At 36.2% G+C, this 27122-nt stretch overlaps 4 protein-coding genes across 6 annotated transcripts; all 4 read left to right on the forward strand.

Moving 5' to 3' along the window:
* The first annotated feature begins 6848 nt into the window (after window positions 1-6848).
* On the forward strand, window positions 6849-8645 carry LOC130746445 (uncharacterized). Its single transcript, XM_057599073.1, has 2 exons — window positions 6849-7265; window positions 7945-8645. The coding sequence occupies exon 2, from the start codon at window positions 7956-7958 to the stop codon at window positions 8496-8498; it is 543 nt and encodes a 180-aa protein (XP_057455056.1). The 5' UTR covers window positions 6849-7265; window positions 7945-7955; the 3' UTR covers window positions 8499-8645.
* Window positions 8646-13724: 5079 nt separating this feature from the next.
* LOC130746446 (cation/calcium exchanger 4-like) lies at window positions 13725-16347 on the forward strand. The gene has a single exon (XM_057599074.1). It carries the CDS (start codon window positions 14137-14139, stop codon window positions 16102-16104), a length of 1968 nt encoding a protein of 655 aa, XP_057455057.1. The 5' UTR covers window positions 13725-14136; the 3' UTR covers window positions 16105-16347.
* A 1837-nt stretch (window positions 16348-18184) lies between these two features.
* LOC130742802 (guanine nucleotide-binding protein subunit gamma 3-like) lies at window positions 18185-20320 on the forward strand. 3 transcript variants are annotated; one of them, XM_057594901.1, is made up of 6 exons: window positions 18195-18815; window positions 18921-19051; window positions 19469-19521; window positions 19631-19675; window positions 19783-19833; window positions 20025-20320. In XM_057594901.1, the coding sequence occupies exons 2-6, from the start codon at window positions 18935-18937 to the stop codon at window positions 20173-20175; spliced, it is 417 nt and encodes a 138-aa protein (XP_057450884.1). In that variant the 5' UTR covers window positions 18195-18815; window positions 18921-18934; the 3' UTR covers window positions 20176-20320. The 3 variants fall into 3 exon arrangements, with proteins under 3 accessions (XP_057450883.1, XP_057450882.1, XP_057450884.1); XM_057594900.1 differs by having other exon boundaries at window positions 18185-19051; window positions 19786-19833; XM_057594899.1 differs by having other exon boundaries at window positions 18192-19051.
* A 3758-nt stretch (window positions 20321-24078) lies between these two features.
* Window positions 24079-26959, forward strand: LOC130746447 (subtilisin-like protease SBT1.4). The gene has a single exon (XM_057599075.1). It carries the CDS (start codon window positions 24251-24253, stop codon window positions 26579-26581), a length of 2331 nt encoding a protein of 776 aa, XP_057455058.1. The 5' UTR covers window positions 24079-24250; the 3' UTR covers window positions 26582-26959.
* Window positions 26960-27122: the final 163 nt, after the last annotated feature.

The following is a 27122-nucleotide window of genomic DNA, read 5'->3' on the forward strand; positions in this document are numbered from 1 at the left end:
ACAAGCTACACACAAGAACTGGAAATCAACAAACTGAAATGCAGGGAAACTAAAGCGTTGGTTCTGCAACATACTCCTACATCATCACGTTCTGCTCTCGAAGTCTCATTGATGCGGACGTTTAGAGCTTTTGGTGAATTTTCAGAGTTTTTAGTTGCGAACCTCTTCTTCTGCTGCTGCTTCCTCTATTTATATTGTTCTTTCTGCCCATGTTCTTGGCGGTTTTCCTTGGATGCACGATGGCTTCGTGGGTTTTGAATTTTGGCGCCATACCCCACGTTTAGCCGATGGTCTTCGCGCACGTGACTCTATTGCCACGTGGATGGTTCTGAATCGTGGGCAACCGTTGCTATTCGTGGCATCGTGGGTGTACGCACGTGCTTGTAGTTGCTTGTTATTCGGTAACTGCCTCTTCCATTAAGATGATCGAGATTTCTTCATCTTCTGAGTGTGTCGAGTTATGGCTTTTACTAACTTGTCTTTGAGGGACATCGTGTGCTGAGTTGCCGGCTTCGCCCATCCCTTTCTGTCGAGAAACCACTTTTTCACCATGGTGTCGAGAATTGTAGTACTTGTAATTTTGGCTTAACAATTGCCCCCCAAAAATGTTGGTTGTCGACTGCTTTAGCTCACCAAAATTTTATATATATCATGTGCCAGAACCTTATAATTTCTAGTCAAAATATGGTGCTGGTTTTGGTGTCGAAATTATATGTTGATGGAGCATTGTTCATGGTATTGGTTATCAATTCAACTATTTTTTAATGTGTCCAAGTTGTCTAATTGATTGGTGAAGTTCTCGACTAAAGACAAGGAAAAAGATGGCAACTGTCAAAGAAAGTGGAACGTGGCAATTATGGAGGTGGAAGTGGTGCAAGGAGTTACCTAAAGTATAGCTACGGGAAGTTGACACAAGTTGTTGCAAGTTATTTTATTTGTAATTATGCCAAGTATGTGGCTATAATGTAGGGAGTTATTTTCTAAGATTTAATCTCCACCGTAGGATTAGAGTAGCAGTTTCCTCTTAAGCTCTATAAATATCAGTTTGTAATATGAACAAGGGGTTGGATTCCTAAATGACTGCAAAGCTCTAAAAAAGCCTTCAAGCCCACGGTTATGGCAAATGGCTTCAACGAGTGTGCAGTAGACGGATTCCTTCCACCATTTACCATTCCAGTAATGAATTTGCTTCGTTCTTATTTGTTTTCTCTTTGATTACCTTTTGATTCCTTGCGATCTTTTTTATCTTCTTTTAAATTTCTACTTGTTTCTACATCTATTGCAATACTCACCGGAGTGTTGTTTCTTTCAAGTTGTCACCGGACAACTTCTTCACTTTTGTTTTCACTCTTGAAAACACACATAAATTGCCTGTAAGCCGTCGGACTTGGAGAGCCCATGAAATAGGATCTGATCCTTGAAATAATTAATTTACATGTGATTTTACGAAAAATCAGTGTAAACACCCTCTGTCTCTCCTTATTTGTCTTTGTTCACTTTGATATATCTTCCTAACAAAATGGAAGTGGAGGCAATGAAATTAACTAGCAATTGCGTAGGAAACACTGCGTTTGCAACATTAATCAATTATTAAAGGTGTCAAAATTTTCACCTTTTCAACATTGGCCCTCATATATATGATGGTGTATATTTTACTCAAATCATCTATCAACTAATAATAGAAACAAAACCAACACTTTTGGTAAGTAAAGTTAAAATTGTATTATTTCAAAGAAAGTTAAAATTGTTGACATGCGTGTGTGCATGCATTATGTATATATATGAACTTGGACTTTTGGAGTTGTCTTTTTTTTCGAACATTGGAATAAGAATATCTAGCTCGATACGCTATATATGTCTATATGGAGGAGAACCTTGACACTAGTTAGCCTCAAGAATAATTATTCTTCCTTGCCTTCCTTTATTTTTACTTTATATATGCTCTTGTCTTTGTTGTCAAGCTGCTTGTGTTTAAATTAATCTTTTTCTCAATTATATTATACCCTTTTTTTTTGCTAAGTAAAGTGTATTATTATATACAGAGGTTAATTAGTCCTACAGTTATACCGATTGAGATTCCTATTAATCGAAGACTTTATATATAACTTTATATTTTGAGTAGATATCACTGCCACTATATATTAGGATTCGGTCTCATCAAAATTCACACACCATTATATGATACGTTTCAATTATTAGGTAAATATACTAATGTATATATTACTCGTCAGGAGGATTAATTAATTAAATCACTATTTTAATTTTATTTTTCGGACGAGCCTTGTTATTGTATGCACACGCACGTATATGCATATTTTTAAGAGTGTAATTTTTTTGAAGTTTATATAAATAAAAATCATTGGTTATGCAAGATTAAAAAGAATCACTTAATTGTATTTTATCATTTACATTTTATACAAATTTTCAAACAATTAAAGACTAGAAGTAATAAATAATAACTATTGGAAAAACATTTGTTGGGAAATATACATGTAATTGTTCACAAACGGGTAACGATATGAGTATATTCCTAGACTCTTATCACTTAGGTTATTATTTAGTGAAAACGACATCGGTTAGGGACAAAAACATTTTAACAATTTGAAAAATAAAAAATTAATTTTATTTATAGAAAGGCCAGTTTATTTTATATAAAATTAAGCATCTAGTTTTCTGAAGATATAAATCGGCCATATATATGTTGTGAAAACAATAATGATTCGAAGTTAGCTGTTTACCACTCAGTATACCAGCACTCGTGGTGAGAGATTTAATCACTACTGTTGGAGTGTCCATTTGTACTCCTATTAATATCATTTGGCTTATCTAAAAAAAATTAAGAAATTATTGAATTAAACCCTGGTTGGCGCATTAGTGATGGATTCTCTATTATTCGTGGAAAAAAAAACACTAGTTAGAGAAAAAAAAAATCTAAAGTCAGCATACTTCATCAATCATCTTAATTTATCTCTAGTGTTCAATCAAAATTGTCGCATTAATGATTGTTTAATCAACAATGATATATACACACCTTATTTTCTAAACATTTCATTTTCACTCATTTTTATTTTGATCTCTCTCATCTTATTATCTATCACATTTCATATTTTCTCTCTCTTACTTTTTCTTTTCTTCCTATCTCTCTTCTCCTCCACCTCTCTCCACCCTATTTTAGAGGTGTCAACATAACATTAATTATTCTTGTTTAATATCTGGTAAAAAGGTTAACAATTAAATGAAAAAATAGAGACAATATGACCATTCTTTACAAATGCATTCACATCAAAGTAAACAATTTGAAAAAGCAATCCGAAAAATGCATAGTTTGTAAATTTAATATTTGAAAATTTTAAAATATTTAGTGTAGAGTTTAATCTTTAAATGGTATGTATAAAGAATAATTTATTGAAAAAAACCTACTCATATCACTTAATGTGATTCTCAAACCTTAAGATGGTTAGCCATAATTGCCGGCAGTTCAGTGAGAGAGATACTTAGAAAAAAAATCTGATATCTCGACCCAAGTTTTACTAATCAACCCATAATAACACATATATAATACATCAAATCAGGAAGCAACGTCATGATGAAATCTTGCAAGTTGTACCTTCCTGGCTCCATCCCATGATTATATCTCACACGTCACTGGGTATTGCTTCACAAATAAACAAGATAAAGTTATACGGGTCCAAAATAAAAAGGGTAAAAACAATTGTCCAGAATCGATCCCTTTTAGAGTCTTAGACCATCATTTAGGTCTATGGAGCGCTGACCCAAGAAGTATTAATCTTAACCACATGATTAGAGGTCTTATCACATGATTTAAATAGTAAACTCTATGAGATAACGGGTAAAAAAAATTATAATTTAAAAAAAAATCTCATAATATCTTGATTATCATATTATAAGTAAGACATTTCTTATTACCTTGATTTCACTAGATACAAAAAAAAATGGAGATATCTTCTTCATAACAAATACAGTCCAATCACAAATAATAATTTAGTTGTCACTGACTATAAATAAAGGATGACTATAAATAAATTGTCACACTGCACAAAACAAAGTTCATATATTCTATGTCTAAGAACAAATCTTAAATCCCTAACAAAATATCTCCTACCTAGGTGAATAGAGATATCATCTTCATTTAAAACACAATCATATCAACAATACTCCTTAAAATTGTCACTCGAGGTACATACTCTTTTTTATAAACTGACACTTTTGTTGATTCATGTAATAACTCGAGAGTTAGAATCCATTTTGTAGGTAATCTCGTCACCTATCCATCCATTCGGAGCTTTGGGATTGTCCATTCAACTTTAGGTAGTGAAGCTTCCTTCATCATCCATCCATCAGAAAGAACATTAGTTCAATAATGATTCTTAAATACACAACCCTAAACTCTAAACCCTAAACACATTTTATCTAAAAAAGGGTTAGCTCAATAATAATCGTTGAACACACGATATCTAAAAAAAATTGCATTTATGACGTGTTGGAACATGTTGCCATGCATTTTGTCAAAACAACCGATTGTCGTAGCAGATGCCGTGGCATCTGATTTCGTGAAGCTAGGGCATCAGTCCTCAGCTTGTGTTTCTGTTGTGGGCCCTCTGAAGATTTGCTGAAGATATGTTTTTGAGTTACTTGAGGAGCAAGTTGCTATTCCAGAAGGGTTTATTTGTTGGGTTGTTATTTGTTGAAACAATCTTTGTCAAAAGATTGGTTTCTATCTTTACTTGTGCAATAAGAAACCGAATCTATCAAGATTGCGTTTTGAATTGCTGTTACTGCAATCTGTTTCTTCAGCCCATGCCAACCCTAAAGCCCATGATACCGCTGCTGAAGTCTATAAAAGGATGAAGACCTAAAACATGAAGGGGCCGAAGCTGATAGAGAGAGATCGAGTGTTTTAGGATTTGTTCATTGTGCTTTGTCCTTTGTTTGTTGTGAATCTGTCTTTGCTCACTGATTCTATAAAGCAAAGAGAGATTCTGTGTGTTTGATTGCGTTCAAACTCTACTTGTTTATTGTGTTAACCAATCACTGTGGCAGTGATTGAGAGAAAGTGAGAGGGGCTTTCATACTTAGGTTGAGATTCTAAGTAGAAATACACTGGGTAGATTAGGAAGTGAACTATGAACTGAGTTGTTCATGAGTGTCTGTAATTCCTGAATCTTGAGATAGTGGATTTCCTTTCTTTGGGTGCAAACCCTCCAGACGTAGGTGAAAGTTTTCACTGAACTGGGTTAACAATTACTGTGTGTTATTGTTTCTGTTGATAAGTTTTGTTTTACTGTTAAGCGGTTGTCGCACCTCTTGTCCCAGCATCGTGCAGGACAATCGTATCAGAGGGAACCTGAATTACATGACGATTCATTTGTGTCTCTAAAACTCTCACAAATTGAAAGAAAATAAAAACATGTAAATTAAAATTGCCACTAGTCTAGAGGTTTAATATTATTGCACTGACCTCCATCTAGTTTACAAAATGCATTGACCTCCCCTCTTTTATATATTATTTTGAATAATAGATGGAGGCTGAGTGCGATAGTTATAAATTTGAAGAGAGGTAAGTGCAATTATAATAAACCTCAAGGATGTTAGTGCAATGTTCCCAATAAAATAAAGGTGGCCAGTGTCTTGTTAATTAATAGAGTGAAGGTCAGTGCAACAATGATAAACTTCAGAGAAGTCAGTGCAATTTGCCTAAATGTTTATTTAATTTTAAAAATGATTTAAAATGTGTATTCTTAAATTTGAAAACTAGTGATGATCTTAATCCACCAACATTTGTTTTCTTTTCTATTTATGCCGGTTTTAACCTATTTAAATGAACCATGACAAAGTAATTTTTAAGGCGTCCCACGGTTAATGCGTACCCATTGGTTTTTGTAATCAATGGTTAAGATGAATCTAAATAAAAATATTTTTTGAAGTTAAAAAGTTCATATCTACTCTGTTTCAGAATAAGTGTCTACTTAGAAAAGATGCACACATATTAAGAAGTACAATAAATATTGTTAACTTTTAAAAATATATTATTTGTTTTTCCAGTTTTTCCTTTAAGGTGTATTTCTATCTCTCCTCAATTATTGTTCTCATAGGGTTATTACATGGAAAAATATAAATTAATGTAACATTGTAATACTAACTGGACAGTTATTATGAAATAAATATTTTTACTCTAAGTGAACACATATATTAAAACAGAAGGCATACTTGTTAGCTGTAGAGAATGAAAAGGTAGTAGAGGATCAAAATCAGTTTGTGAGAGTGTTATTTATTTCTTGTGGTTCAAAGCAAGTTTTAGGTTTATAATTCTAGACCATTCTCATTTAATTTGTAGCATGACAATATTCCAACCTTAAGTTTCTAAAATTTTGTGAGAATGTTACTTATTGTGGTACACCTCAAAGCAAGTTAGGTTTATGATTCTAGATCATACTCATTTGAACTTTGAAGCATGATAATATTCCAACCTTTAGTTTCTAAAATAATAGTGCATATTTGTTTTTTTGTTTGCAATTTTGGTGTATGATATTTTTCAACTTTTGAAAGTAGGTAGCAAAATTGAAGTTGAAGTTTCTAACCGAAAAAGAAAGTAAGGATATCAATTTGATGAAAATTATAGAAATATAAAATAATGTGCAACAAGTATAGAGGGATATATAATATGCTAAGAAAATAAAATAAAAAATCCAAACAGCACATATGGGCTAAGAAGAGAATCAAGATATGACAAAGCTTAGCTGGCAAATCCAATCATCAAATGCCAAAACATCAACGCATTTACATAAAACCTTGCCGATGTGGAACCTCCTTAAAGTCTCAATCATTGTTCCTCTTTCTCTCACCATTTTCTCTCTCTCTCTAGTTCCACACTGTTCGTATATAATTGAGTTGAGTGCAGATCCCGTGGTGAAACAAAAAAACAATCTCTCTTTCTTTGTTTTGCTCTTTCAAGATTTGGGTTTCTTCAAACTCATCTCCTTTTACCTACAAACAGAAAGAAAAAAAAAGGAAAGAACCTTTGTTTGTTTCATTCTTGTGTTGAGGACTTGAGAATATTGAAGAAGGCAAAAGGGGGGGTTTTGTTGAAATGGTTTTCATGCCTGAGATTTTACTCACTGAAGAGGAAAAATTTGAGGAAGGAGAGTGGGAGAAGGAGCGATAAGAAGAGAAGAATCAATACCCATCAAGCAGAAGTAGACAAAGATAAAACAAACGATTTTATTTATTTTGATCTGCTTCTGCTGGTAAATCCTCATCAATTTTCATGTTGGATTTGTTTTCTTATCTGTTGTTCAATTTCTTTAGCTGATGCACTTGTTTTCTGCTCTTGTTATATAAAGTTCTGTGATTTTCTTGCATTCAGCAATGATTTTTAGTGTAAATTTATAAGGGGGAAGAGCTTTGATTGAAAACTGTTCTTTCCTGTCTTGATTTCTTCATTGATTGAAATCTTTGTAGTTTCTTGGATAAGATAAGGATTAAAGCTGTCAGTGTAAAGTTCTATGTTTTTCTTGCATTCAGCTATGATTTTTAGTATTAATTCAAAGGGGAGAAGAGCTTGATTGAAAACTGTTTTTTCCCTGTCTTGATTTCTTCATTGATTGAAATCTTTGTGGTTTCCTGAATAAGAAAACAATAAATGTTTCTGTTCGTTTGATACTGCTTAGTGTCTATTTCTGATATCAATCAGAGAACGGAAAAATAACACCTCCGAAGACATTTTTGTTAGTGTTTCATGATGTGTTATTTTTCCGTTTTCATACTTTCTGATTGGTATCTGAAGAGGTTTTTACTGTTGGGTAGGTTTGTTGATCTTGTGAAAATCATCTATCTATTGAAGGATATTATCCTTGAAGGCTTTGTTTTTTTTTTTTTTGTGTGGGTGTTAACTTGATTGGTACTTATTCATTGTTTTCTTCACAGGGTGATTGGCAATGTCTACAACTGTGATCAGTGACCCGATGGTTATATCGGCGGTGCCGGAAGCTCAACCGGCTACAACTAGCATACTAGTTGCACAGAGCGATGTCGAATTCGCTGTCTGTGACTGCTGTGGACTAACAGAAGAGTGCACCCCAGCCTATATAGAACGAATTAGAGAGCGCTACCACGGGAAATGGGTTTGCGGGTTGTGCGCTGAAGCCATTAAGGATGAGATTGTGAGGTCTGAGAGGCTTGTCAGCACGGAAGAAGCAATGATGAAGCACATGAACTTCTGCAAAAAGTTCAACTCATCAGGGCCTCCTCCAAACCCAGCAGTGCATTTGATATCAGCTATGAGACAGATTCTGCGGAGGAGTTTGGATTCTCCAAGAGTTAGGTCCACACCAAGCAGTCCAACTAAGAAGACGAGCCGAGCAATTCGCGGCGGCAGCTCGGGGCTTGCCAGGTCTGAGAGCTGCTTCTCTACTCTCTCTGGTGTTCCTGATGGGATTGGGATTGGAATAGAACAAGATGCAACACTGGGAATACTGTAAAATTGGTTATGGAAAAAAGGGGAAAAGAAATAAAAGACAGAAAAAATCAAATTAGATGCTTAATTGTAGTTTTTTCAGTGCAGAACATTCAATCTGTGTTGTTAGAAGTTTGAACATAATTTGCTCAAATTTTTTTTGCTTGTCTGATATCAGCTACTTTATTTTCTGTTCCATTCCATTTACTTGTTTGAAAGATGAAAACTATGCTGATAATTGAAGATAAGCATTACACATGTCAAATTGTGCAAAATCTGAAAGTCTCATCATGGTTCATGGAGTTCAACTAACCTTGTATTATTGATTAAACTGGCTTGAAAACTTGAAATCAGTTACGGTTGTTTAATGTGAATAAGAATAAATATAGTACACATCAATAATTGAGTTTTTGTGAACTGGCTTAAATAACTAATCATTGTTTGTTGTGAGTGCAATAGAGAAATGATCCTTCTAGAATTTCTTTAATTTTGAGTTGTTTGCACATTTGAATGTGACTCTGGCAATTGTTATTCTGGGGGCTGAATTTTTCAATAAAATAGTGACTCTTGTAATGGTATGTTGTTAAATACAGAACCAACATGTCACGGGTGGGTGCCTATAATTGTTTTTATTTCATGGCTTATTTCATGCATGACAAAAGTACTCAAGTTTTGTTGGGCTTGTGTTGTTTTTGATGGCATATCAGAAATGGATATACTCTTTAGGTGTGTAGATAATAATTAAGAAGCTAGCCGTAAATAGAAGTGTGACATGAAAACAAAAGCAAATGGGTGAGTAGTGACACAAAGAGGGGCCAAGGGCCATGAAGAATGATAATAGCTTAGGTGGTTGGTTGGAGAGTCTCATTCATCTGTGATTTTCTTCAGATAAATGCTTCCTTGAGATCCTTCTGCCACCACACAAGAGCCTGATGATGACAACTAAGTATTTGCCTCGCTAGCTAGCTCCAAAACCAATCAGTGCCAGAGAGAATTGCTGCTGTTTTGTGATTCTGCAAGATAGAACGTTCTTGAACACAAGGGAGTTTGTGTCAGGTGGTGGTGGACCTTGGTGGCCTCTTCCAAATGACTCAATTTTCAATGAACATATCATCATGTAAAAAACGTTACTCAAGATCCTTGAGTGTTATAAGTCAAACTTAGCGAAAATTCTTGCTATATTAAATGTGAGTAAGAAGCTCAATATTGAAAGCAAAAAAATGTTAAGTACTTCTTTATAAGTAAAAATTAAAGATTATACATCTAATGCTTTAAGATTTTGTGCTTTTGATGTAGTGTTCAATTCACTTATGATTTACTCTTATATAGCTGAATCTGAAGATTTACCAAAACAATCATCTCAATAGTGTTTCCTTGTGCATAGAGATATGAGTTTTATTTATTTATTAAGAGTAGTGCTAGCAACACTCTATAATATTTTCTCATTGTTTTGTCGAAATTTATGTGCGACTCATTTATTTATATATATATATATATATATATATATATAAAGAAGAGTGATTTCTTTAGCTAGAAAAAAATATACTGAGAAGTTAAAGCCCTCTCTCAACAAGAAAAAAAAATACAAAAAACTAAAGCCCCCTAATGAAATAAATAAATTGTTTCCCGCGTTTTCTTCTTCTTGAAGTTGAGACTTTTATCTTTTATTGACAAGAAAAATAAATAGTTTGTCCACTTTCCCTTGAAAGTTGGCCACTTGGTTGTCTTACGTTGCAGTGAGAAATTACTAGATAATTGACACCAATGGGTCAATCTTGATCTATTTGATGAAAGTAAGAGTAGATTTCTTGGATGCTCATGACAGCTAGGATCATAGCTAATATAATGTCAAAATATTGACTGTCTTTTTCTTTGAAAAAGGTTGGTACTTCCCCTCAGAAAAATAACACCAAAATCACCCACTAACAATAGTCCAAACTCTCCAATTATATATGTTGAAAGTTGTTTATTTGAGTAGATATTTCCCCTTTATTTCCCCTTACCTTCAGGGAAAAGTAGTTCAGCTAATTCTCGAATAAGATAATGGATCATTCACATTGCTCTATGCAGACTAATTAATGATGATTAGAGCAATGAAATTAGTTTAATACTAATAGGATTATAAAATGCCTTGTAAACAATTCAATTCTTTGTCATCTTTCAATCCTCATGTCAGAGCTAATTGTTTAAACCAAGTGGGCAATCATTAAGGGGAAAACTTAAGGGACCACAACAGCATTTGCCGTGATTGAGGGTTGTCAACGGGTATATATATTCTCACCACGCCTAGCTAGGCCTGTGTTATGTAGCACAATCTGGAAGAAAACGGTGGCAGGCTTGAGACCAAAGCAAGATGAACATTGATATATCGTATAATATGTAAATTTTGGATTTCTGTTCAACTCGACACTGATTTTTAATGTGATAATTAAATTTTGGACTGGTGAGATGTTGGCCAGTCGAATGTCCGCCTAGTTTAATGTTAGTGTCCAAAATAGATGGTTTTCATCTAAGCACCCACTTAATTGTTCAAGAGACAAGGAGATCAGTGATGTTTGATCAAGGTCCACCCATAGACGTTCTAAACCGAGATATCCTTCTACTTGGCGAGGCGTTACGTAAGGTGACAAACCATTATTTCAAGTAGCTTAAAAACTTTTCTTTTGGGTGTGTGGCTCAACACTATGGATGAACAATGTATTTTTACAATTATTTAGCACTTCCTTTTTAGTCGTGTGCCTCAACCCTATTGGATGAGCAATGTGTCATTGTTTAGCATATGTGCGTTTGTATAATGCACTAGATGAAAATTAAGTGCAGAGTTTTACTTATTCTTACTAAATATAAAAGGTAAAATCCGATTGTAATTATAAGACTCCACTTCATTTATAATTAGATCTGAACCTTTCTTTTCTATTAGGGTTTAGAACCGTACTGTTAAGCAAATTTTGCTTCTTATGATTTGGGATGTGTTATTCCCAACTCAAAAACCAAAGTAGCACCAAATTATGCTTGTCTTAATATATAATGCCAATAGCTTAATTCAATTTCTTTTGTCTCTTCTAACCCCAATCAATTTGGAAAAAAAGACATACACCTGTTACTAATGTAGTATTAAATGTACACTCATTACCTTTAATTTTTTGAAGTTCTTTAGTCTAATCTAGGACAACATGCCCCCTTTTTTTTTATTTAAAACAAGGCTTAATTGCACTTTTGGTCCCCCACGAATAACAAATGTGCAATTTTGGTCCTAAACGTTTGAAAATAGCAGAGTCAGTCCCACACATTTGTCTCCGTTAGCGTTTTTGGTCCCTCCGTTAAAATTCTAACAGAAGTTACTTATTGCACCCCCATTTTACTATTCTCACCCCTCACTAGGACCAGAAATGCACATTTATCATTCGTGGGGGACCAAAAGTGCAATTAAGTTTAAAAAATAAAAAAACCAAGAAACCCATCAACCACTTCTTCTTATTCTTCTTCTCCCAATTCCCATCTCTCCTTATGCTATGTTATCTGTCCATACCCAGGTGTAGGTTCATCATAAACTTCCAATGAGAACCTGTAAGAAAAAATAAGTATAAGTTTGAAAACTAACACTGCGTATCTCACATGTTTGTGCATGATGAGTACTTGCTGGCCCGCAATAAAGACTTGCAACCATGTGTGTGAATGGATAAAAGATGTGGAAAATGAAATATTTTTGCTAGGAGCTAGCCCCCTATCATGGTGATTCCCATACAAATACTGTAGATATGTACAATAATTTTAATTTAATACAGTGATGCCAACAAGAAGTGGAAGCCATTGTGGATCATTAAAAGGAAATATTTCTCTAATCATTTAAGAACTTGATGGAGAAGAAGAAGTGGTTGGTGGGTTTCTTGGTTTTTTTTATTTTTTAGGCTTAATTGCATTTTTGGTCCCCCACGAATGATAAATGTGCATTTATAGTCCCAGGGAGGGGTGAGAATAGTAAAATGAGGTGCAATAAGTAACTTCTGTTAGAATTTTAATGGAGGGGACCAAAAACGCTAACGGAGACAAACGTGTGGGACTGATTCTCCTATTTTCAAACGTTTAGGACAAAAAATGCACATTTATCATTCGTGGGGACCAAAAATGCAATTAAGCCTTAAAACAATTAATCTTAGGAAAATAATAATGATACCCTCTAAATCACGAGGCGTGAAGCCTCCCGTCACATGATAATGACACACCTAAGTGACCTAACCTAAGTTGAATGTTTTCTTTCCGAAAAGAAGCCAAATTATTATTAAGATAAAAAACATTGAGAACAAAGATGAATGTTGATAAATATACACACATTATAACATGTCCATTAAGTAAATTTCAATATAGTAGTAGTAAGAGAGTTGTTTTGATTATTTAACGTGATTTATGTAAATTCTATCTTTTTTTTTTTTGAAATATGTAAATTCTATCTAATATAACATATATATTAAAATTATTAAAATATGCTATTAACGTTTTTTGTTTTGCTAAGAAAATAATCTGAGCAAGAGGAAGGATGAGATTGGGCCTGAGGTTTACTTTTCCGCATACTTCTTATGGGCTAGGTTATGACTCCTTTTTAGGTTATAAGTCCATTCAGGAGTGTTATTGGGTTGGGCTTATATTATTTACATTAGGCTTTGTTTTCTTAATTATTAATATAGTTCTTTTGGTGCGTGTCTCACTTTAGTAGGGTGTTAGGAGAATAGGAGGCTACATTTCCTTGAAGGATTTTCTCATCGCAACTTTGGCAAAGTCGGAAGGGATTACAAAATGGGGCAGTTTATTTATAAAGGAAAGATATACTACTATTTGGAAGTCGGAAAATCAAGTTGTTTCACCAAGTTTCTTAGAATTAGGGTCTTTGTATGATTCTTCTTTGTTTGTTGATTATTTACTTATATTAGCATGAGTGAACATGCTTTATCCTTAATTAGTTATTTAATTATGCATTGTAGAATCACTACATGAGATTTTAATCTCACTGATATAAATGTCAATCTAATCTTCATTGACCGAGGGAGCTGATGTGTCAAACAACTTAAATTAGCAATGCAATGATAGTGTAAGTGTAAATTGCTTCAACTAAAACTATGTTTAACTCCATTTTTAATTTAATAATCATACTCCATAATGATAGAATACTTAAATTAATATGCACCAATACCATTCGTGTATGTTAATTAATTATTTTTTTCCTTTTCTACATATAATAATATATATTTCTTTTCCTCTTCATTTGAAAAGATTGATGATCTTCTACAATTCTACCATGAGAATGTAGACAAGTTCAACGCGTGAGAGTGTGCAGAATCCAAACCAACCACTCCTCGTGGTTCTCAACAGCGATAAACTCATCATCTCCGTGTAAATTCAACAACTGAAACCCCAGAATCAAACGAAGCTTGAAGGTATCTCACAGCAAAATCGAAAACCCCAAAATCGGTACCTATCTGAAACCCTACTTCTCATCTTGTTCAAATCATCGAGTAGGTACCAATATTTCTTAATCCTTACTGCAATTTACTTCGAATGCAATTTCCCCCATCAAATTCTGCTTCCAATTGTCTCAATTTCTAACTCTCGCTCTCAAGAATTCGAAACCCTAGCTGGGTTTTCAATTAATTGGGAGCTGAAACATCATCATGAAGCCGCTAAATGGGTTATTCGGTGCAAGACGTAGAAAGTTTCATAGAATTTTCAATGGCTTGTGTGCTATGGTTGTGTTTTTCTTCTTTTACAATAGGGATGACATCCTTCGCAATCCGCTTCTTAGGCATAATACATATTTTGGGTTTCAGAATTTGTCTCAAAATGCTTTTTTTAGAGATGGGGGTTATGTGATTCACCGCCGGTTGGCTCAGATTAGCTCAAACGCTTCGAGTGTAGCCGGTGAGCTGCGCAGTGACGAAGATTTAGCTGTAAGTAAGCCTGGATTCTGTACTGGATTGCTCCGCCATGATGGTTTTGATAGTTCATGTGAATTCTTAAAGGCTAATCCTCAGTGCTCTTCTGAGGGGTATCTTGATTACTTGGGGTTTTTCTATTGTAAATGTGGGAATTTTAGTGTGCTTGGTTATCTAGTGTTAGGGGTGTGGCTTGCTGCTTTGTTTTATCTCTTGGGGAATACTGCAGCGGATTATTTCTGCCCTTCGCTCGAGCATCTCTCGAGGCTCTTGAAGTTGCCTCCGACTGTGGCAGGGGTTGTGCTGCTCCCGCTTGGGAATGGGGCGCCTGATGTGTTTTCCAGTATAGCTTCGTTTGTGGGTACGGAAGCGGGTGAGGTTGGGCTTAACAGCGTGTTAGGCGGTGCTTTGTTTGTTACTACTGTTGTTGTTGGAACTGTTTCTCTATGTGTTGCTGAGAGGGAGATTCAAATTGATCGAAGATGCTTTATCAGGGATGTGTGTTTCTTCCTGCTCACTCTTGCTTCACTGCTTCTGATTTTGGTTATCGGCAAGGTGGGCGTTGGGGGAGCCATTGCTTTTGTGTCGATTTATGTTTTTTATGCATCCATTGTAGCTGCCAATGAGATATTACGGAAACATGCGCGGAGGTTGAAGTTGGATTCTGTCACACCACTGCTTCCTGTCCAGGGAAGTATGTTCTCTCTTGGTTCCGAAGAGGATACTTCTGTGTATAGCTCTTTGCTTGACTTAGACACTGAGAGTGATCCTCCTCGTCTCCCTCCTGCCTTGCCACAGTGGATGTGGTCCTCAAATGTGGCCATATATTCAAACCAGGCCAATAAAATCAATTCTTCAGATCATGAAAGGCCTCCTTGGGGTTGGAGTGATGGGTCCACGGAAAATACCAGCTCATCGTTCTCTGTTTCGAAACTTTTTTTGCTGATGGAGATGCCACTGGAAATTCCTAGACGGCTAACAATTCCAATGGTCAATGAAGAAGTATGGTCGAAGCCGTATGCTGTGGCCAGTGCTTCATTGGCTCCCATTTTCCTAGCCTTTTTGTTTAGCACCCAAGATGATGTGAGTTCTAAGAGTATTATACTTGCTTATTTTTTTGGTGTTGCTGTTGGATGCACGCTTGGTATTCTCGCATATAAAAACACAGTGCCTGATCATCCACCACCTCAGTTTTTACTTCCCTGGGTTCTTGGAGGATTCCTCATGAGCATAGTGTGGTTCTACATAATAGCAAATGAGCTTGTGGCTCTATTAGTAGCATTTGGTTTAATTTTCGGAATTAATCCATCCATCCTGGGATTAACTGTATTAGCATGGGGAAACTCAATGGGAGATTTGATGTCAAATGTTGCACTGGCAATGAATGGAGAAGATGGAGTTCAGATTGCTTTATCTGGATGCTATGCAGGTCCTATGTTCAACACGCTTGTTGGTTTGGGGATCTCGTTGCTGCTTGGGGCCTGGTCAAAGAAACCTTCATTGTACTCGGTGCCGAAAGATAGTAGCTTATTTTACACCCTGGGGTTTCTGATCACGGGATTGATGTGGGCACTTGTTGTTTTACCACGCAACAATATGCACCCTAACAGAATGCTAGGAATGGGTCTCATCGCCCTTTATTTGATATTTCTTTCTTTCAGAGTGTGCACTGGTATGGGGCTGATAACAGTTGCTGGTTTAAGTTGACTTTTGACAATTAATCTACTTTGTAATCAAAAAATGAGAACATGCTATGGTTCCTACATGTCTTTGGGCCATGGGTTGTCATTCTGTTATAACCTGCTCTCCAATCTCCATATAGCAGGAATGCTCCTGCTGAAGATACCATTGTTGTACGTACAAACATTTTGTACCAATCCATTGGATTACCAAGACGCAGTCTCTTTACATTTGTATTTCTATATTATTTCTTCTCCGATATAGTAACTATTTATACTCTCAAATTAGTTATTGAAAGGATATGAAACGTAATTTTATTTCACAATAGGTTGTTATATTATGGATTAAACACAAGTACAGTAAAATAAATCCTATTACTGTTCTGTGAAAATATGATACATGAATTATTCTCAGTTTCTCACTCACTAACTCCAACTCCGTTAACATTTAACTATTATTTCCCAAAGTCTCCCATCCCTGTTTCAGTCATACAGAATGGAGACTTCCTACTAAGAATCTCCTAATTAAGGTAATACCACAAAGAATAACATTTATACACTAAAAAAACACATAATTATCGATATTATTTTACCTACAGTTTAAAAACTATCGCAAAATATCATCGTAACATTTTTTCTAAAGAAAAAAAGAAGTGTTACTGATGACCTGTGTCGCTGGTATTTTGGCGACAATTGTTATTTTTGATGTGATTAGTTAACGCTAACTTATTGACAAATTTGACTATCTGTATTGACTAATTACTAATGCGGCATTAGTAATGCCCAATGCAGTCAATAAATTGGTCCTCTTTCTTAATTGTGGTAATTGCTTACCGATGATCGAAGTTATTAATGATGGCTCGAACTGTCGATAACCTACCTATAAATTAGCATTCACACTGACTAAGACTACCAGTAGTTACTGCTAGACGATCCAGTAACCAAGAAATTAGCATTTGCATAATATTTTTCTCACACTTCATACGTTTCTCGTTCAATCTTAATTTATTTTTAGACAATCCAGTAACCAAGAAATTAGCATATGCATAACATTTTCCTCACACTTCATACGTTTCACGTTCAATCTTAATTTATTTTTATTATTCAATCATCTTCAATTTTATATTTATAATATTATAATTAGAAATACTAAGTATAATTAGAAATATATAAATGAAACAATTAAGTGATGGACATGGAGATTGGAGAGAGACAGAAAGAGAAAAGAAAGAATTAAGAGATATGACATGTGATGTGAATCAGGGATGGTAATGGGTTTCGGACCCATAGGGTACCCGCAAAAAATAGCCACAATGGGTAGGGTAAAAACCCGCTAGATGGGTATGAGGTTGGGTATAGGTAATTACCCGCAAAAAGTAGTGGGTACGGGTGCGGGTATGGGTCCTATAGTACCCAACCCGCCCCATACCCGCACACATATTATTATTATTATTATTATTATTATTTGCTAATATATGAACCAATTAACTTAAGTTATAACTTTCAAACTTATACTTTTAAAAAAAAATAGGTAAGTATTTAAGGTATTCATAATTATTGCTAATTTACTCACACATATTTTTAATAATAGTAAGTTAATAACCTACAACTTTAGGACTATATTATAAATTTAAAATTATATATTTCTCGCTTATTTCTTCTAAAAAATGCTTAGTCGAATGATTTTATTTGTTAAGTATTTAGATAATTTTTTTATTAGTGTTTTTTATTTAAAAAGTTAGTTGTATTTTTATTTTCCATTAACAAAAATAGTGAAAAAATAAATTTTGGTTAGCTAAATTGCGGGTATTGGGCACGGGTACGGGCATATAGGTACCCAGAGGATTCGGGGACGAGCATTCAAGTTGTTACCCACGCGGGTATGGGAACGGGTATGAGTAATTTTTGAAAACGCGGGTATGAGAATGAGTACTATAGTACCCTACCCAAACTCTACCTATTGTCATCCCTAGATGTGATAGAAAAATAAATGAGTAATATGATGGAAAATCACATGGTATAAGATGGAATGAAAAAGTGAAGTTTGAAAATGTAATTCTTATTTTCTGTCTACTATTTTATCTTTTCCTATTTTCTTTTCACACTTCTATCGCAGTCGCAGTGATAACAATTGAAATATAGGAAGATAAGAGAGACATCACAAATCAATTATCCTAGAAGTTGTGAATAAGTGACACATGAATCAAATAAAAGATATGAAAAGAAAATAAATGTCATCCCAGCCCACCCATTTTGAGACACAATCTATGACGGCCTTCTGCGCAAGTAATAGTGTTCCCACCCAAAACTGCTATCCTGCGCAGAACAAGGAAGACAGCCATTTTCATGCCTCGAAAGCACTTGTCACGTTACTTCTTTCAGCACCCTCGATACTGCAGAATGCAGAGAATCTCTGTCAATTTCATCTTGAAATAACACTTTTACCCTTTAATAATTCATCACTTGACGACTTGTCTCGTTATTCATAGATTTTCCAAGCCTGTTTTTGCATAAATCAATGTTCACTCTTTCCTTTTCAGTTTCCACTTCCCTGCGTGACAGTCACGTGTGCCCTGCCATTTGCATTTCTCGTTCGTACTTTGCTCTCTTTCTCTCTGTCTCTTTCTCTTCCCATGTAACTTTGCGTGCTGCCAGCAAGGTTTTCAACTTCAACCAATCCAAGCCCTTATACACAAGTACAAGCAAAACCCACGTTTCAAGTTTTTAACTTGCAACTAGGTAACCAACCTTTCAAGTTATAAACTCTGCAGCTTCTTCATCTTCATATGTTCTTTCTGTGGTAGAAATTGAAAATGGATGGTGGTGGGTACAATTTCTATTCAGGGTTAAAAACTTCTATGGAGCAGCAACGAATGAGTCCCAAGTCACCATTGCCAGGGTTTGTGGATTTTCATGGGAAGCGGAAGCAGATGGTTAAGATTCAGGTTTTGGAGAGAGAAATTGGTGTGCTTCAGGTTTGTTCAAGATTCTTTGCTTATGTAAATTGTCTCCAAAATGTAATAAACCAACTTTTCTCTTGTTTGAGTAAGAATGGGCTAGTTTTTTTTTTTATTTTTTAAATGCTTCATTTTGGGAACATGAGCTTGTTTGGATAAACGGTGAAGAATCACATTGAATCCAAAATCGTGGACAATCATAAAAGTTAAGATAAATTGTTTTTGCCGATCATAATTTTTGTTCATAGTGGTTTCCATCGTGTATCCAAATATGTACCGTCACATATTTGTTGTGTTGGTTACTTTAACAAAGATTAGTTGAATGGTTGGTTGTGTTCATCAATAGCGTGAGTGATCTTTTGAGCTCCTCGTGTTAATAATAATTATTTCATGAGAAACCAATTTTCTCTGTTTCATATATATTATTGCTTCTAGGAGGAGTTAAAATCACTTGAAGGCCTTCACCCTGCTTCTAGATGCTGCAAAGAGTAAGTATCATGTGTATAGAATTATATTGAAAAATACACACATATTGTATTAAAGTAGTCAAGTATTGTATGTATATGCTAATTTGAAGGTGTGCATTTTCCTGAACAGGCTTGATGCATTTGTAGGCTCTATTTCAGATCCCTTCACACCAATGTATGAATCTCCAACTTAAATTTTACTTTCCTTTATATATTCATTAAATTATTCATTTATGTTACAAATCTCGAATAAATAATTCATAATCATTATAACTGACACAGAAGAAAGGAGTCAGACACTGAATCTCATCACTTCAGGAAGCAGATCTGCAGGTACTACTTATCAGTTTTTGTCTTTTTTACCTTTTGCCCTTTTCATTTTCTCACTTGTTTCCATTTCTAAATTCATCATGTTTCCAATTCCTATCAAATTCATCATGTATAAGTATAATACAATGAAGAGGATATTTTATTTTGCATTGTTATCAATAATAAGGACGTTAATACATTTGCTTTGTTATCAGTGTTCCATGGATTTGCTGCTCCAGCAGTTGCTTGCTGCAAAAGAAAATGGCAAAACTTTGTTGCTGTTCCTGCTGTTCATCATCAAACTCAAAATGTACAGGCAGCAATTGCTTGAAGACGGCCTCAAAATGTGCCCAAAATTGTTGCTAACTAATGAAATTCTTCCACACACCTTGTGCTTGCTGCCTTGTGTGTTTTTCCTGCAAATGTGATGTGGGTCCATGCGTGTTTGATTTCTATTTTTTGGGGTCAATGTGTCGTTTTACATTGGAATTGCAGTTAGTTTGATTTCATTGGCGGAAGTTCACTACTGCAGTAGATGGTATCACTAATTAAAAGAATCCATAAACTAATTAAAGTAGGAGTTAAACTTAAGGCTAAAAAGCATTTTTGGCCCCTGATGTTTCAAGTTTGTGCAAATTCTGCCCCTATCTATTTTTGTCGATGTTTCTACCCCTCATGTTTTCAAACAGTGCACCGTCTACCCCTCCGTCAGGGGTAGACGATGCACTGTTTGAAAATATGAGGGGTAGACGATGCACTGTTTGAAAACATGAGGGGTAGAAACATCGACAAAAATAGAGTAGGGGCAGAATTTGCACAAACTTGAAATATCAGGGGCCAAAAATGCTTTTTAGCCTAAACTTAATTATGAGGAAATGATGGGCAGCATCTTCCATAGACCAGTGCTTTAAGTTAGTCCTGAGCGGTAGTCAGGTTTGCGCGTAAAAGGTCCGATCCGACACAGTTGAATGGGTTAGTCAGACAGGTCCCTGTCTGAGCCATCTCAATATTTTTGGCCGGTAAAATTTTATTTTACAGATTTACAATATTTTTGGCCGTTTGAAATTTTATTTTAGGGATTTACAAGAATTAAAGCGCATGTTTTTTGATCAATTCTAAGTGAGACACTTATTTGGGCCTTGGTAACAATTTTTAACCTGATTGATATTCAATTTTTAAGGATTTATTTTGCTATTGATAAAAAGGATTTATTTAGCTCAAATATAGTGTTTTTTGTCAATAAATAATTTTTTCAAATTTAAAATTTAATATGCTTTGGGCCAGATTTTTATTTTCAATGCACTGCACCATTTAACTAGTAAATAAGACAAAAGCCCAAAATTATATTTTTTTTTGTTACACTTTTGAAAAAAAACCCAAAATTATATAATTAGGCCTTTTGGCATGCTTCATTTACTATTAGGCCTTTTTGGCTTGATCAAGCCTACAAGTCTTATTCCATCAAATCATATTTTGCTTGATCCTTGCAATTCTTATCGATTTTTTTTGGCTCTCATAGACATGGAAGATAACACTGTCTAATGCTAAAATAATTTAGTCAATTTGAACACATGTGTTGAAAATATAGCAATAGACTTTTCCTCTAGTAATAAAAACAAAAATAAAAAATATAGCAATAGACAACTTTGGGTTCTTCTACATACAACTTGCGTCCACTTTCAAATAGGGAAACACTTATCTTATTGATTCATGCTTTATTTTATGTGTTTGCTCTTATTATTTGCTTTGTCAATAATAAATTATTAAAAAGTTTAAGTTATTGGATAAAAGTCACATAAATGACTTTTAATACGCCCTCTCACACTTAAGCTTGAACTGTGAACAAATGCACATGCCCATTTGTCATGAAATTTACCTTTATTTATTAGAGGAATTGGGGGTGATAATGATCAAACTCTAAACTATTTAGTTATATATCAAGAATTAGTTATCCTAAATCAAATGTTTAAGTTGTTGGATAAATGATTTGTAACGACCTTCAGAGTCATTCTAATAATTTCTTCCCCCTTCATTTTAACGGGTCTTCCTTGATTCTCAATGTGTAACTCTTTATTTTAGCAATGGTACTTGAATTAACACCTAAAGAGTTACCTAACTACAGTTACATGAGTACATAATAAAACGCCATGGAGTGATTCTATAATGCAATAAAATATTAAATTAGAACAAAGTACGCTCGTTCAAGCTGATACAAGTAGCTAACATACCAAAATTCATACAAAACCCATGAATTGCTAGAATCAACAATAAACAAATTAAAAATCTAGGCGGAATGTTGGCAACACTGAGAACATTAAGCGCATGACAAGTTCAATATAGACTATGACAAAAAACTGACGAAAATAAAGGAGGGAGATGGAAATGGTGGTGACAGTGACATAAATGGTTGCAGTTGAGGCAGAAGTGGCCACATGGAAGAGACGACATAGGTGGAGGCAAGACAAAGTAGAGGAAACTCGTGGGAAACATTTTTCTTCCTTGTTTCTTAAGGTATCTTCGCAACTAAAGTCATAAGATTAATCATTCGAAACTCATTCTATTCTCAATTATGCAGGAGAGTTGGGGATGATGCTGATATTATGTTTTGGAATGAGGAATGGCATGGTGAAGGACGGCTTCAGGAGAGATTTAATGATCTGTTTCGTATATCTGTTCAGCAGCATTGCAACGTGGCAGATATGGGTGTTTGGGAAAATAATAAATGGAATTGGGACCTGCAGTGGTCTGAGGAGGTGGTGGGTAATCTTCAGATTCAGAGAGATGAGTTAATGAGGATTATTTCCGTGGTTCAATCAGTAAGAGGGAAGCGAGATTGTTGGTGTTGGATAAAGGAAGGAAGCAGGCTTTATACTATAAGTTTGGCTTATGAGGAGATTATGAATTTTGATTCTTCAGAGGATGATCAGATATTTGATATTTAATTACCTTTGGGCATCTTTAACGCCTTCGAATGCCAAGGTTTTGGGATGGAGGGTTTTTCTTGATCGAGTTCAAACCAAAGCCAATTTATTGAAGCGAAACGTCCCATTTCTAATGTCGCTTGTTCTTTCTGTTTGAGTGATGAAGAGACAAAGAACCACCTTTTCTTTTCCTGTCCGTTTGCTTGGCGGGTTTGGGCGGCGGTTGCAAGATGGTTGGGCTTGGTTGTTGTTTTTCCTTGGTCAGCTTTTGATCACCTACATCAATTTGTTGGGAACCAATCAGTGAAGGTTCGTAAGGGACTTCTAGTGATTTGGCCGGCAACAGTTTGGCAATTGTGGATTGATAGGAATGGTTTGGTTTTAGGGAGGAGCAGGCACAATTTGAAGTTATATTTGAATAGGTTCGCCTTAAAGCATGGTTATGGCTAAAAGCAAAGGGTAGAAACTTTCATGCTCTTTATGAGTGGTACTCTGAGCCAAATTCATGCTTTGCTGTTTTGTAGTGTCATGAGTATTTGCAGGTTCTAGAAACCAGGACTCATCGTGATGGGAGAATGTTAATAGTAAAAGGTTCTTGTGCCCATGTTTTTTTTTTAACATAGCTTGTTTTCTTTTTCTATCTTTACTTGTATTGAGTTGAAGTACCCCTTGTGTTTCTTTTCAATATATATTGTTTGCTTATAAAATAAAATTAAGTGAAACATCTAGGAAGGATAATTTTGAAACACATGGTGATAAATATGCAATTAAAAGCTCCGCCACACTGGTCCAGCAGGGTAATTACTCTAATCATAAAAGGAAGAAGAAAACAAATACAAACCACTTGTCAACTGTTATCGTGTCAATATAAAATTCACAAAAATTTCCTAATATCTCTTATCTTGTTATTGCCATACGTGGGATGGGGCCTTACAGTGAATATACAAAGTTAACTGGATCTACTTGATACCAAGACAACAACATCCATATGTGGTCTACTTATTGGGTAGCTACTTTACCAGATCCACCCAATCAGGTTTCAGTAAATCACCCATACCATCTGACATCTGTACCAATGCCTTTCCCTTGGTCCCACTATGACCATACCCTAATTTATTTTTATTTTTTCATGATGCTTACATGCATCCATGCATCCTTCTTTAGAAATAATTGTTTGAGTCAGAAACATATTCATCACAATTGAACTGACTTTCCTATATTATTTTATTAGAAGATTGGAAGCTATCCTTAAAAGAAATTAAATATGAATCACTTGAACCAGCGGACAATTGTACCTAATTTATTTGCTAACAACAACATTACATTTACTAATATCTCATCTACTAATAATCAAAATCACAATCACCCCCTTCCCTCATTTCCAGGTCAAATTCAAAATGATCAATCCTATTCCATCTTCATCATCACTAACAGTAACACCAACCTTAATATAACCTTTCCGATCATCACTCACTTCCTCCAATTCCCACGGAACACACACACCACACCACACCACACCAATGGCTTCTCCTTCTTTCTCTCTTTTCCTCTTCTTCTCCTCCTTCTTCCTTTTCTTCACTCTCTCTCTTTCATCATCAGACGCTCCACAAACCTTCATCATCCACGTGGCACGATCAGACAAACCCACCCTCTTCTCCACCCACCACCACTGGTACACCTCCATCCTCCGCTCCCTCCCTCCCTCCTCTCACCCCACTGACATCCTCTACACCTACGACTCCGCCGTCAACGGCTTCTCCGTCCGGTTAACCCCCGCCCAAGCCGCCACCCTCCGCCGCCACCCCAGCATCCTCGCCGTCGAGCCCGACCAAATCCGCCACCTCCACACCACCCACACCCCCACCTTCCTCGGCCTCGCCGACACCACCGGATTATGGCCAAACTCCCACTACGCTGACGACGTCATCGTCGGCGTCCTCGACACCGGAATCTGGCCGGAGCGACGAAGCTTCTCCGACTCCGGCCTCTCCGCCGTCCCCTCCTCCTGGAAAGGAACCTGCGAAATCAGCCATGACTTCCCTGCTTCTTCCTGCAACGGAAAAATCATCGGCGCTAAAGCGTTCTACAAAGGCTATGAATCTTACATCCAGAGACCCATTGACGAGTCTGTTGAATCGAAATCGCCCAGAGACACTGAAGGCCACGGTACCCACACTGCCTCCACCGCCGCAGGCTCCGTCGTGAAGAACGCTAGCTTGCTCCACTATGCGCAAGGCGAAGCAAGAGGAATCGCCTCTAAGGCGAGAATCGCCGCATACAAGATCTGCTGGAGCCTGGGGTGTTTCGACTCCGACATTCTCGCCGCCATGGATGAAGCTGTTTCCGATGGGGTTCATGTAATCTCCCTCTCCGTTGGATCCTCCGGCTACGCACCGCAGTACTACCGTGACTCCATCGCTGTTGGGTCATTCGGCGCGGCGCAGAGCGGCGTCGTTGTGTCTTGCTCTGCCGGGAACTCAGGACCCGGTCCTTACACTGCTACCAACATCGCTCCTTGGATTTTGACAGTTGGAGCTTCAACCGTTGACAGAGAGTTTCCGGCGGATGTGATTCTCGGCGACGGTAAAGTCTACGGTGGTGTTTCTTTGTATTACGGCAATGGTTTGCCGGATTATAAGCTTCCTCTGGTGTACGCTGCGGATGCTGGAAGCAGATACTGCTACATGGGGAGTCTGTTATCTTCCAAGGTTCAAGGGAAGATTGTTGTCTGCGATCGTGGAGGGAACGCGAGAGTTGAGAAAGGGAGTGCGGTGAAGTTTGCAGGTGGGTTGGGAATGATCTTGGCGAACACAGCTTCTAGCGGCGAAGAGCTTCTAGCTGATGCTCATCTTCTAGCAGCAACAATGGTGGGTCAGAAAGCTGGTGACAAGATCAAAGAGTATATAAGATTGAGTCAATACCCAACAGCAACTATCAAATTCAAAGGGACTGTGATTGGGAACTCACCTTCTGCTCCTAAAGTTGCTTCGTTTTCGAGCCGCGGTCCGAATTATCGCACTTCAGAGATTCTCAAACCAGATGTTATAGCTCCTGGGGTGAACATTTTAGCAGGGTGGACAGGAAAAGTTGGACCAACTGATTTGGATTTTGATCCTAGGAGGGTTGAGTTTAACATAATTTCAGGTACTTCAATGTCATGTCCTCATGTTAGTGGAGTTGCAGCATTGTTGAGGAAAGCCTATCCAAATTGGTCACCTGCTGCTATAAAATCAGCTTTGATGACTACAGCTTATGATGTGGATAATTCTGGTGGGATTATTGGGGATCTTGGAACTGGAAGAGAGTCAAATGCTTTCATTCATGGAGCTGGACATGTTGATCCAAACAAGGCTTTGAATCCTGGGTTGGTTTATGATTTGGATGGTTCTGACTATCTTGCATTCTTGTGTTCAATTGGGTATGATGCTAGGCAAATTCAGGTTTTCACAAGAGAGCCTACTGGTTCTGACATTTGTGGGAAAAAACTAGCTAGGACTGGGAGATTGAATAGTCCTGGTGATTTGAATTACCCATCTTTCTCTGTGGAATTTGGTGCCTACAAAAGCTTGGTTAAGTACAATCGTGTTGTTACTAATGTGGGAGGCTCAGATGATGCTGTTTACAATGTCAAGGTGAATGCTCCTAATGGTGTTGATGTCAGTGTCTCACCAAGCAAGCTTGTGTTCAGTGCTGAGAACAAGACACAGGCTTTTGAGGTCACTTTCACTAGAGTTGGGTATGGTGGCTCTCAGAGTTTTGGGTCCATTGAGTGGAGTGATGGAAGTTACCGTGTGAGGAGCCCAATTGCTGTGAGTTTTAGCAGTGGATCCTCATCATCATCATCCATGTGAATTGCACTCAAGATTGTTGCAGTGGAAACACGTCTTACACAGGTTATGGGTTCAACTTCAGCCTCTTTGTAATTTTAATTTTAGCCTATTGTACAAAGTACTACAAATTATTTATTCTGTATGGTGGTATTCTCAGTGCTGTCTCATACAGTTGTACTCTAGATTAATCTGAAGTAGTTGGTGAAGGTCTTCCAATAATTTATGGGGCTGAAATAGAATCTTGCATAAAATGTATTCGGATAATTGGGGTGTTGCATATTGATCATGTGTTCATGTTCAGATTGAAAAACATGCTTATGTTGGTGTATCATGTAAAACAAGATGTAAGATGTATATTTTTTTTTGAAAGATGATGTAAGATGTATATACCTGAAGACATTTGGATTTGTCATGTCAAAATAATGCTAATAGTATATCAGTACTTTCACGGCACTTTAATTTCAAAGATCAAATGTACTCTATTATGAAGTTATTTATTTACATTTGGAAAACTCAAGGACCAAGTATCTTTATAATTTTCAATGTGACAGTTCCTTCTCAC

This window comes from Lotus japonicus, chromosome 3 (assembly GCF_012489685.1).
Source record: "Lotus japonicus ecotype B-129 chromosome 3, LjGifu_v1.2".
NCBI lineage: Eukaryota > Viridiplantae > Streptophyta > Magnoliopsida > Fabales > Fabaceae > Lotus > Lotus japonicus.

What these genes read in the sequence shown, in the direction of transcription:
- LOC130746445 (XM_057599073.1), top strand. Translation starts at nt 7,956, where the DNA reads ATGTCTACAACTGTGATCAGTGACCCGATGGTTATATCGGCGGTGCCG.
- LOC130746446 (XM_057599074.1), top strand. Translation starts at nt 14,137, where the DNA reads ATGAAGCCGCTAAATGGGTTATTCGGTGCAAGACGTAGAAAGTTTCAT.
- LOC130742802 (XM_057594899.1), top strand. Translation starts at nt 18,890, where the DNA reads ATGGATGGTGGTGGGTACAATTTCTATTCAGGGTTAAAAACTTCTATG. An exon ending in GAGAAATTGGTGTGCTTCAG is followed by an intron (nt 19,052 to 19,468) that starts GTTTGTTCAAGA and finishes TATTGCTTCTAG; the next exon opens with GAGGAGTTAAAATCACTTGA. An exon ending in GCTTCTAGATGCTGCAAAGA is followed by an intron (nt 19,522 to 19,630) that starts GTAAGTATCATG and finishes TTTCCTGAACAG; the next exon opens with GCTTGATGCATTTGTAGGCT.
- LOC130746447 (XM_057599075.1), top strand. Translation starts at nt 24,251, where the DNA reads ATGGCTTCTCCTTCTTTCTCTCTTTTCCTCTTCTTCTCCTCCTTCTTC.